Here is an 11,736-nt window from a genome sequence, read left to right as displayed (position 1 = left end):
CAACGACGATAATGTTAAAAAGAAATTGCTTTTGTTTTTATTATCAAACAAAAATTGAGGGTAGGGGTGCTTGTTATTTGATATTCTTCGTTTTATTGAAGGACATTAATAACGGTAGAGTGTAACCATGGCTGCCGTCAGGAATTGACCGACTTATTCCGAAACCATGTCATGTGACAAAACATGTGACTGTTCTGTCTTGCGCGCGTCATGTGATACAGTTTTCAGATAGAAATGGCAACAATGGGTTGGTGTGCGTGTTTTTTGCTGCTTCTCATATCGTTGGTTTCTGTAAATGCTGGGAAATGGTTTTACAAAAACGAACAAGAAAGGGTCTTGGGCTCAAACAAGAAGGCGTATTGTTTTAACCCAGAATTCAACAAAGGCATCAAAACGGTCAAGTAAGTACAAGTAGATTTGAGTGACACTGAGTTGTGTAAAGTTAACTTTCAGTTTCACTACCGCTACGCCTTTCACAGAAAGCCTACGTGTAGCCCGAGTATTCTACCGTTGGAGAGCTAGACGGGCATTTTGGACAGATAAATTGCTCTCTAACGCCAGAGTCGACTCTATAATGAAATCAAGCAATTTCTGCCTTCCCACCGAGTAGAAAAATATAATTAACTTCCGGCTTTGATAAAATGGTAACAGCTAGGTGGTCACTGGCGAAGTCAGAGGCTAGATCCGGGGCGGGCGTGACTGAACCCTTGTGGATAGGGGCTCGTTAATAGAGTTGCCCGTTAGTTATTACTACTTCACCCGAGTCGTTTTGACCAGGGTCGATTCGTATCTTTAACTGAGTCGAAACGACTCAGTTAAAGATACGAATCGACCCTGGCCTCATGTTTCGATTCGCCCTAATTTTTATTTTGTTAATAAAGTACATTTATTCATTGATTTGTCCTATATCCATTGATTTTTAGATGTCACACATTGCGTGTTTATATTTATAGATAAAATTAATATTATAATTTTGTTTATTTCCAATATCATTTACTCAAGCCATATACCAATCTAATTAAAATTAGCTCCACTATTACATGTGGATCTAACAGCAGCCAGTTGGAGCTCATGTCCACCAATCAAAACCTTACTTGCAGAATCCTGCCAGTGATTTAAAAATAATATGAAAACATTCCGAATTATCCTGAGGGTATACGATATGTTTCATGTGAATTACGAATGCCTTATTTAGACCAGTAGAACTAATTTTAATCAGATTGCTAACAACACTGGGATCCATGACGTTTCGCCCCCCAGCCAGTTCACCCCCAGTCAGTTCACCCCCGAATAATCTGTCAGTTCGCCCCCACGATGTGCCAGTTCACCCCCAAATCGTTTCCAGCATATATTTTTCCAAACACTTTTACTTTTGTTTTTAAGTTTAACCACGTGTTTTTTGAGGGGGCTGGAACAGACTATAGGTAAAAAAAACAATAATAGTTGTGTGTGTGTTTTAAACTTGTTATAACAATTACAGGTAGAACAAAGGCTACAGTGAATATCAAGATGAGGCCACGTTGTCATTACGAATCAAAGCGACAAACACCTTCAACCGACATCAAAGTACTATGATTACGCCGATATATGTATAGCGCGATAACTTGTGAATACCGTTCCTTCTTCTCTTACGTATTTACTGATTTGGTTTACCTCAAACTCACCTCCCCTACGTTTCACCTTTCATTTTAAGAACGTGTTTAAACCAATTATACTTACCTGATTTAGTTTTTTTATTTGTCTTTGCGAAATCTGTCATAGCTGTTCTTCCTCTTTAAAAAATATGCATTTGGGGTGGGGGCGAACTGGCGTAAGACGGGGGGCGAACTGGCATATGGGGTGAACTGGCACAAATTGGGGCGAACTGGCACAAAGTGGGGCAAACTGGCTGGGGGGCGAAACGTCTGGTTCCCACAACACTGCGTAGTCCCCAATGTCCAGGTAACATTTCGTCTGTAAATAATAATATAAATATTGACCAATCACACTTCGCCTTTTATAACGTTATTTGGGAGCATACAAATTCTAAAAATAACGGGCGAGTCTATTTTAGTGGCCGCAGTACAGCGAACCATACCAATACGTACGGGGTGGGTTATCAGTCTTCAATTTTACATTAAAAATTATTTATTTATTTATAATAAAAAAAAAACTAAATCAGTCTTCAGTTTTATATTACAAATTATTTATTTTATAAAATAAAACATGTTTTAAGGCATTCATAATTCACACGAAACATGTCGTTATACCCTCAGGATAATTCGGAATGTTTTCAAATTATTTTTAAATCACTGGCAGGATTCTGCAAGTAAGGTTTTGATTGGTGGACATGAGCTCCAACTGGGTGTTAGATCCACATGTAATAGTGGAGCTAATTTTAATTAGATAGGCCGAGTTCAACATTGCAGCTTTTAAAAGTATTGAAATAGTGTATTTTATAGTAAAAATAAAATTAATTATGTATACTTGATTGATTATCAATGTTATTTATAATCTAATTATTGCTTTAGCATTAACTGGGGTGGCTGGAAACTGTTGAAATTACAGACGGGGTATAAGAGAATTTGGCTCCGCCCACAGGGGTATAAGGGATTTGTCCAACGGCAAACAACCAATGAGATTAAAGAATATTACATGAAGGTGAGATAAATATATTTATTTTCTGGGGTGAAACGACTCAGTACGAATGAGATTTAGGACAAACCAACCCTGGGTGAATAGGACTAAGGGTGAAACAACGCAGAGTTCGAAATGGTTTTAGGGCGAAACAACCCGGATTCGATAAAATAATAATCCAAGACTGGGCTATGACATCAGGGATTGGAATCCACCTTAAATTGCCCAACTTGGTTGGATTTTCCTTTGGCCCTGTCACATATAAAGAACATTATAAATACTTAATAAATAGGGTTAGGGTTAGTGACAGTGCAATAGGAAAGTCCTTCCCCCAACTTTCAAGTTCAAATCAAGACTGATAACAGAAAATGTTCTTTCTTTACATTTGACATCCAACAGCCATAGTGCACGGGGCACATTATGTCGATACTTTTCTTTCTATGTCACTTCACACTATTAACAGCCGATGATTAATATTAAATCAATGTGCTTTAAAAAATAAATAATTAAAATTCTTACAAGTGGTTCCATTGTAGTGCAGGGCATACATGAAGTCAATACTTTTCTACACACTTTTTACGTCCCTTCAGACTAGTTCCATTGTACACCCATGTTTCAACAAACGTTTTTTGTCTGTAATGGTTGATCTCTCGGCCAGAAGTAACATTGTAGTCATTATAGTGATATTGTATTGATAATCATGATGTGTTTTTGTTTTTAGGACGAAGCCCCGGCCTTATGAATTAATGGATTTGTCTGCCTTGCCAAAGGCCTGGGACTGGCGTAATGTGAGCGGCATCAACTACGCCAGCACCACAAGGAACCAACACATTCCTCAGTGTAAGTAAATGTAGGACTTCTTAACGGTTAACAAGTCTCTTCATGTGAGGTCTTACTTACCCTAAGATGGAAATTGGTGAGTGCTGTTACACATGTCTTCAGAATCTAGCTCAGTTGGTAAAGCACTTTAAAGAAGGGCTTGGATCATAGGATCGAACCCTTGGTGGAACCTATGATCTGATTGGGATTTTCCCTGATGCAACAAGTTCCTGATGACTGGTATGTGCTGTCCTGAAGTATACATGTATGTATATATCAAAGTGTATATAAAATATATTTTGCTTGATACATGTATCTACCAGTCATGGTACACTGGCTGTAACAAGAAATAGTTCAATAGGCACACCATCAAGGATCGATCCCATACTGACCACACATCAGGTGAATGCTTTACCACTTTGCTACGTCTTGCCCATTACTTGTCAGAAGCAACTGGTAACCAATATTAAATCCTTCAAACCCTATTCGGAACAAATCTCTTTGGGGGTTTTTCTCTCCGTTTTTTGTTGTAGTCTATATGGTACTATTAATATTGGTGTTGCAATCATGGAACAGACCATAGTTATTAAGCTGTTAAATATTAGCAGCCTTAAACTTAAATGTTTGCAAAAGTCAATCTAATTAAAATTAGCTCCACTATTACAAGTGGATCTAACAGCAGCCCGTTGGAGCTCATGTCCAGTGACCTTTCATTCGACCAATCAAAACCTTACTAGCAAAATCATGCCAGTGGGTATACGAAATGATTCGGGTGAATTACAAAGTATGCCGGAAACTAATTTCAATATAAAATTTTATATAAAATTCGGTTCAAGACGGGGGGAAAAAAACCTGTGATGGTATAGCCATAAAATCTGTTTATACTAGAATAAATCCAGAGTTTATTACTGCACTTTTCCCCGTTTTTTCAATGTTGAAATCTATAGACCAACAAGTTCACCTATTGCATAAATAGTCTTGTCCGATATTTTTAGAATTTGTATGCTCCCGAGTAACGCTATAAAAGGCGAAGTGTAATTGGTCAATATTTAAATTGTTATTTATAGATGAAATGTCACCTGGACATAGGAGTCCATGCAATGCTGTTAGATCTACTGGTGAGACCAGTAGAGCTAATTTTAATCAGATTGTACAAAAGTGACATACTGATTAAATTTTAAACTTTGCGAAGGTATCTAAGTTACGATATTAATATAGTATCTGTATTTTTGTCACCCTGAAAGTGTACATATAGTTCACCGTAAAATTTTGTTTTCTGAATTAAGGTTTTTTTTTGTTCTGACCTCATAAAATTTGTTAATATTTTAGGCTTTCTGTTATTTAATGAAGTATAAGTATTGTTAGCTTAGTTTTTCCTAGCTTGTTTTAGCATGGTGCAACACCGTGCCTCAATAGTCTAGCACTGAGATTAAGCAGGCCTTTTTCAATAATAAAAAAAAAAACCTAATTCCAATACTGCCTTTATAAAACACTAAGAAAATATATTATTAATTAATTAAATATCCATGTTATACATATTTTCCCATTCATTTATTAAAGCAAACACATTAATTATTTCTCTCTTTTTTCAATTAATTTTTTGTCTATAATGGGGGGTAAAAGGTGTCCTGAAAATGGTGAAATTGTCCGAAAAGGGTTTGGACTCCCATGCCTTGCCAATTTTCTAGGGAAAACGTTATAGCTTAATCATAAAACTTATAATTTCATTTTGCAGACTGTGGTTCATGTTGGGCAATGGGTTCAACCAGTGCCATTGCTGACCGAATCAACATTCTGCGGAAGGGAGCCTGGCCATCCACCTACTTGTCTGTTCAGAATGTCCTCGACTGCGGAAATGCTGGCAGCTGCGAGGGTGGAGGTGATCTAGGGGTTTACAAGTACGCCCACGAAAAGGGAATACCAGACGAAACATGTAATAACTATCAAGCTAAGGACCAAGGTAAGAAATTGTATTGATAACAGAATATGCAGTTGGGTTTCTGTCAGAAGGTATGGCAGGTAACTTTCCATAATAATTCAATGTCGATCAATTCAGTGCCCTGCCACAGCTCAGTTGAGTGCTCTACCACTGAATAATAAATTATATCGCACTACCATTAAAGGAAACGGGGGGGAAATGTATGCATTTTTAAAGAATATTTCTGTCTTATTAACAGTTTCTTTGTTATGTTTTTCAGCATGCAATGCTTTCGATGAGTGTGGAACATGTACAACATTCGGCAAGTGTGAAGGTCTGAAAAACTTTACTCGTTGGAAAGTCAGTGATTACGGGAGTGTCAACGGGCGTGATAAGATGATGGCTGAAATATACAAAAATGGACCAATCAGGTACGTGTATTTCAGAATTAAGTGCATGTAAGTTGTTTTAAAAACAATATATTCTCATGGTTAGCTCTGGGTGATCAGAAAATGTCACCAAATCAACTATTTAAACTTTAAAAGTTGCAAAACCCAAGGTATTTTCTAATAAAATAAAAATAAATTTATTCGCCAAGTTAAAATAAATTTTACCAATTGTTTTTAAAATTCGCAACTGGTGAACTTGGTGAGTGCCAGAGCTAGCCCTGTATACTTAACAGTGTTAAGTTAATTGGTGTTTGAATATTTAATTTTTAAATTGTTTTAATAATGAATAAGTCTACTCTAAATGAGGGAAAGTTTGTTTTGTTTAACGATTTCCACTAGAGCCCATTGATTTATTAATCATCAGCTATTGTCTGTCAACGTCGGCCTTATGTGTGACTGCACACGAAGAGGATTAAGTAAAGTAAGTAATTGTCTGTCAAATACTTTTAACTAGGTGTCACAATAAAGATATGTTAAACATAATAAGAGTCACTGATATACACATTTGTTTTCTTTCTTTTTCCATGTAGTCATATTTGATTGCCAATCTCTAGGTCGTTTAAATTGTCATTAACAATATTGCAACAATATAATACTGTTTTTTGTTTATAATAAATGGTTGTAATTTTAGTTATTAAATGATGATATAAATGGTAACATTTTGCAGATTTGTCCCACATTAGCTGCTTAGAACTCCTTTTAGAGTCCTTTGTTTAATATATATGTTAACAGTCAATGTTGTTTGTTTTAGTTGTGGTATAATGGCAACAAATAAACTTGAGGCTTACACTGGAGGAATTTATGCCGAATATCATTTGTTTAATGCAGTAAGTTCAACTATTTTGACACAGCCAATTTTCAATGGTATTGTAAATTTTTATACATTTCAATGAATTAAGTTTAGCTGGCAGTTTGTACTATTATCCTGGGGAGTATTTTTATTTATCCAATTTTCTGAAGATTGGAATTTCCATCCAATATTACATTTTACAACCCATCTGCATTTAAGTAAAAATCTTTGCTAATAGTGTAAACCTTTCTAACATCTTCAGACTGTGCTTTTTTCCCCATTATTTGATTAGTTAGATAATTTAGCATTTGAGAATAATCAAGTTACATTATTTGGCAGCTTAATTTTTATTACTATGGTATTGTTTGTTTTAGTTGTAATTTCTACCCATTTTCATCTACAATTTCTTCACAACATTTTCATGTGCAGTCTGATATAATAATTATTGCATTTTACAGTTTGTTCAGATTTAATTGGTAAAAATTGGTACTAAAGCAATGAAGGTTTTTTTCTCAAATGTTTTAGTTTTTTTTTTTAATATAGTGTATGTTAAATATTGTCAGGGCTTCTAGATTATGGTAGCCCCACTCCCATGGCTAGTGATATTCAACGTTGGGCTAGCAAATAACTACTATTGCCATGCCCAATGGCTAATGAATTTTTGGGGTGTCAAATCTTGCAGTGAAGTCTATTTTGTAAATATGAATATCCTGCCCCCACCCCAACCCCCCATTGTTAGTGTGTTTAATCTCTATCTCCCTCTTTAGGTGACATATCTGATTATTACTATTATTTAGTAAAATTGTATTAACTTAAAGTAAAGTAGGGTTAGTGAATTTTTAATTGTGGCTAGTGAAGTTTTCAAATCACTGATCCCATGGCTAGTGGACTTTATAAAAATTCTAGAAGGTCTGATATTGTTCTTTCTTAGATTAATCACATAATCTCGGTGGTTGGCTGGGGAGTTGATAAGGCATCTGGAGTGGAATACTGGATCGTCAGAAATTCCTGGGGAGAACCATGGGTGAGTATTAAATTTACACCCTCACTGTAGCATATTCTAACATTTACCAAATTGAAGGAAGGAAATGTTTTATTTAACGACACTCAACACATTTTATTTACGGTTATATAGCGTCGGACATATGGGCTACTCTTTTCGATTAGCAGCAAAGGATCTTTTATATGCACCATCCCATAGACAGGATAGCACATACCACGATTGTGGTGCACTGGCTGGAGTGAGAAATAGCCCAATGGGCCCACCGACGGGGATCGATCCCAAACCGACTGCGCATCAAGCGAGCGTTTTACCACTGGGCTACGTCTCGCCCTATTTACCAAATTGAATGCAAAATACATGGAGAATTATTATAATTTTAATAAATGTGTATTATCGAAAAAAGGCCATTTCTGGGTGAACAGCAAACTTTGCCAAATTATATTTTGAACTTCAAAAATTGCAGAACCCCAGGCAAGCCTCATCTGAGGTCGAAATTTCTGCCACCTCTGGTGAACTTTGCTATTCCACATGACCACATAATTATGATGGAGTCTTATATTCCAACACAAACAGTTATGGATTTTTATAATCTATCGTCACGTTGGTAAAGCCAAACCGATCAATATTTTTTATTATAATCAATCATTGGAACATCACTAATACTGTATCACTATCAGTAGCTGTCAGACAACATATAGGTTAGTATCCTATTACTTTGTATCACAAATCAGTGTGAAATAACTGGCCTCCTCTCAGTTTTAAAATGGAGAGTAATAGTTATTTCTATGTGACAGAATGCTTATTCTACATGGTTAAATAATTTGTAAAATATACCTGAGATGTCCGAATGAATTTACTTGCACAAGAATTTTATTAAATGCTTTCATTTATGTATACCACTGTAGCACTATAAAAACTGCTCTTAAACCAACAGATTGGTATTTTATAATTGTGCCCGAAATTATATGTTTTGATTGAAGACTGTAGTTATGCACCACTGACACAATGTACTGTACGTTTTTTTATTTTTAATTCTACAATATTTTTAGCCATGTCTTAAAATTATTTAAAGTTTTGTTCAGTTTCTGTGTATCTACCATGATCTCTCACTACAAATTGTTTTGTTTACAGGGAGAGCACGGATGGTTTCAAATAGTGACGAGTCTGTACAAACATGGAGAAGGCCACCATTACAATCTTGGTATTGAGAGTGGCTGTTCCTATGGTGACCCAATTGTGCCATAAATCTATCCAATAATTATGCAACATTTAAAAAAAAACTAAATTTAATTTTGTTGGCTCACTTAAAATTATAAGTATTTCAAATAGAAATTGATTGTACTAATATTCAGTTCCAACAGGATTAATCTTGGTCACAGTTTTACTAATTCAGATGTTAAAAATATCAAACTTATTAATGTTCTTTCCAAAACTATAATTTATTTTCATAACTGAAATATATTTTTTTTATGGTATCCATTGTTAAAGGATAAACTGGAATTTATGTCCATGTTATATTGTCTGAGATTATACATAAAACCTTTTCGAATAAAATGTTTGTTGTAATATTTTGTGCATATATATGGTGCTGATGTCTTGTGAGGTGTAAACAAATTCATGTCTCACAGTAGTGTTTTATTATTATGTATTAGATATCATTACGTGTTATATTATACAGTAATTTGTTTGATTTATTATTAGGTATTAGATGTTATTAAGTGTAATGTTGTACTGTAAATTGTGCGATTTTTACAATGTGTTGTTGAAAGGTTTTCTCTGTTATTAAACTTGTAGAAAGAGATATCTGTTGTGAGTAGCGTACAAGAGGAAAGATCATGTATATATTGCTGTTTATCATGATCGTATGTTTGAGGTTAGAATGTGATAGCTTCAGTCTTTTGTCAAGCAGCAACCACCACGTAACTGTTAAACTACAATAATAGTGAGTTCCTTAGAAATTAGGCAAGGCATGGTAGACCAAACACTTGGGGCATTTTCACCATTTTCGGGGCACTTGTATTTCATTAAAAATACACAAAAATTAATTGAAATAAACATTAATGTAATTTATGTGCTTGCTTTAATAAATGAATGGCAAAAGATATAAAAGCCATATTTTATTAATTAATAATACCATTTTGGGTGTTTTATAATGGCAATTTTAGAATTAATTACTGAAAAAGGCTTGTTTAATCTCAGGGCAGCATGGCGCTGATTAAGGCAAGATGGTGCTAGACTATTGAGGCATGGTGCTGCACCATGCTAAAACAAGCTAGGGAAAACACTAAATAATATAGGCCTATATGTAAAACAAATTTAATATTTCAACCCCTGCAATTGTCAACGGCAATCAGCATTGCCGTGGAGTTTTTAATTTTTCACAGCATTATATTAGAACAAAATTTCAAGGCATATTTGTCTGCAGTGGACATTTTCTTAATTACAGGTGTTGTATTTTCATTTCTTTTCACCTTAACCCGACCTAAGACAAGTGGCATTTTCCCCCATGGTGTTAGTGGACTATTTACTCCATGGAACTGTAAACTGTTGCTTCGATATTAGTCAATGTTAATATATATTTTTATACATATATATATTTTAGACTTATCATATACTGTTCTTGCATTCCAATGTTCACATATCTGTCTAGTCACGTACTAGATACATGTACTTTACCTAAGCCATGTAACAATTCCTAGCAATATATAGAATATACATATAGTTGGGTGCAAGTGATTAAAAGGGGTTTCTTTGTACACAAAATAATAAAATCTAAAATTTATTTTGGAGGGGTTGGTTGGGGTCAGTTTGTAGCTGAATTGGGTAGGAGATTTATCAGTTTTATTCAGCTGTATGTATATTTAAGTTTAAAAAGATTTTTATTTTTATTTTAGTTGTGAAAGTGTTTTTATTTTTTTAAACTTATTAATCAATTTAGACTGTCTCTCGGGCACTTCGGGGTATGTAAACAGTTTTTATGAATTGAATTTGAATAACAGTTGTTGAATAATAAAAAAATATATATTTCTTTCATTCTGTGCTTTATTGTGGGTCTTTAAGCAAGAAGGGTGGTTGTGTGTGTTTTGTTTGTTATTGGCGATTTTGGTTTTGTTTGGACAGGAAGGAATGTTTTAATTTAATGACAAACTCAACACATTTTATGGTTAAGGACCACACGGATAACGAGAGGAAACCTGATGCCGCCACACATTGGGCTACACTTTTCAGTTAGCAGCAAGAGATATATTATATGCAACGTCGCACACAATGGTACATATTACTGTGGGACACATGTTGGCATGAGAATTAGCCAAATGGGCCCTCTCGACAGGGGACGATTCTAAACTAGCCACAGACAGGACAGCGCATATCACGGCCATTGATATATCAATCGTGGTGCACTGGCTGGAACGAGAAATAGCCCACAATGGGCCCATGGACGGAGATTGATCCCAAACCGGCCGTGCATCAAGCGAGTATTTACCACTGGGCTACGTCCCGTTCCCGGTGTTTTTAATTCTCCGTGGCACTTGTTTTGCTGTGAACTATATTTGATTTTTTATTCAACAGCTCAGTTTTTTGTTGTTGATCATCCAGGAGATACAACTAGCACTAGATGAGGGAGGCCCTAAAACTAGTAGTCACACGACTATCGATCGTGGTATATTTTTCACAAAATATATTCTGACATTGAAATTGTATTGAATTGCAAGTAGTAATTGTGAAGAACCATAAACAGGAAGGAAATGTTTTATTTAACGACGCACTTAACACAGATTTTATTTACGGTTATATGGCATCTGACATGATTAAGAACCACAGATATTGAGACGGGGTACCCGCTGTCGCCACTTCATGGGCTACTGTTTTTCAATTAGCAGCAAGGGAATTTTTATATGCACCATCTCACAGACAGAATAGCATATACTAGTTGATTAGGAAACCACAGATATTGAAACGGGGGAACCCGCTGTCGCCACTTCGTGGGCTACTGTTTTTCAATTAGCAGCAAGGGAATTTTTATATGCACCATCCCACAGACAATAGATATACCAGTTGTGGTACACTGGCTGGAACATCCCGCCCCTGAAACTTAAACAGATGCTAATTAAAAATCAAAATGAACGAACAAACAAACACA

General features: G+C 35.4%; 1 protein-coding gene across 1 annotated transcript; it reads left to right on the top strand.

Moving 5' to 3' along the window:
- The first annotated feature begins 205 nt into the window (after positions 1-205).
- LOC121388260 (cathepsin Z-like) lies at positions 206-9,149 on the top strand. Its single transcript, XM_041519529.1, has 7 exons — positions 206-401; positions 3,338-3,456; positions 5,171-5,395; positions 5,634-5,784; positions 6,554-6,629; positions 7,524-7,616; positions 8,727-9,149. The coding sequence occupies exons 1-7, from the start codon at positions 235-237 to the stop codon at positions 8,838-8,840; spliced, it is 945 nt and encodes a 314-aa protein (XP_041375463.1). The 5' UTR covers positions 206-234; the 3' UTR covers positions 8,841-9,149.
- The last annotated feature ends 2,587 nt before the right edge of the window (positions 9,150-11,736 follow it).

The sequence above is a fragment of the Gigantopelta aegis genome, chromosome 14, assembly GCF_016097555.1.
Source record: "Gigantopelta aegis isolate Gae_Host chromosome 14, Gae_host_genome, whole genome shotgun sequence".
NCBI classification, from domain to species: Eukaryota; Metazoa; Mollusca; class Gastropoda; order Neomphalida; family Peltospiridae; genus Gigantopelta; species Gigantopelta aegis.
This window is presented reverse-complemented; position numbering and strand designations above follow the sequence as displayed.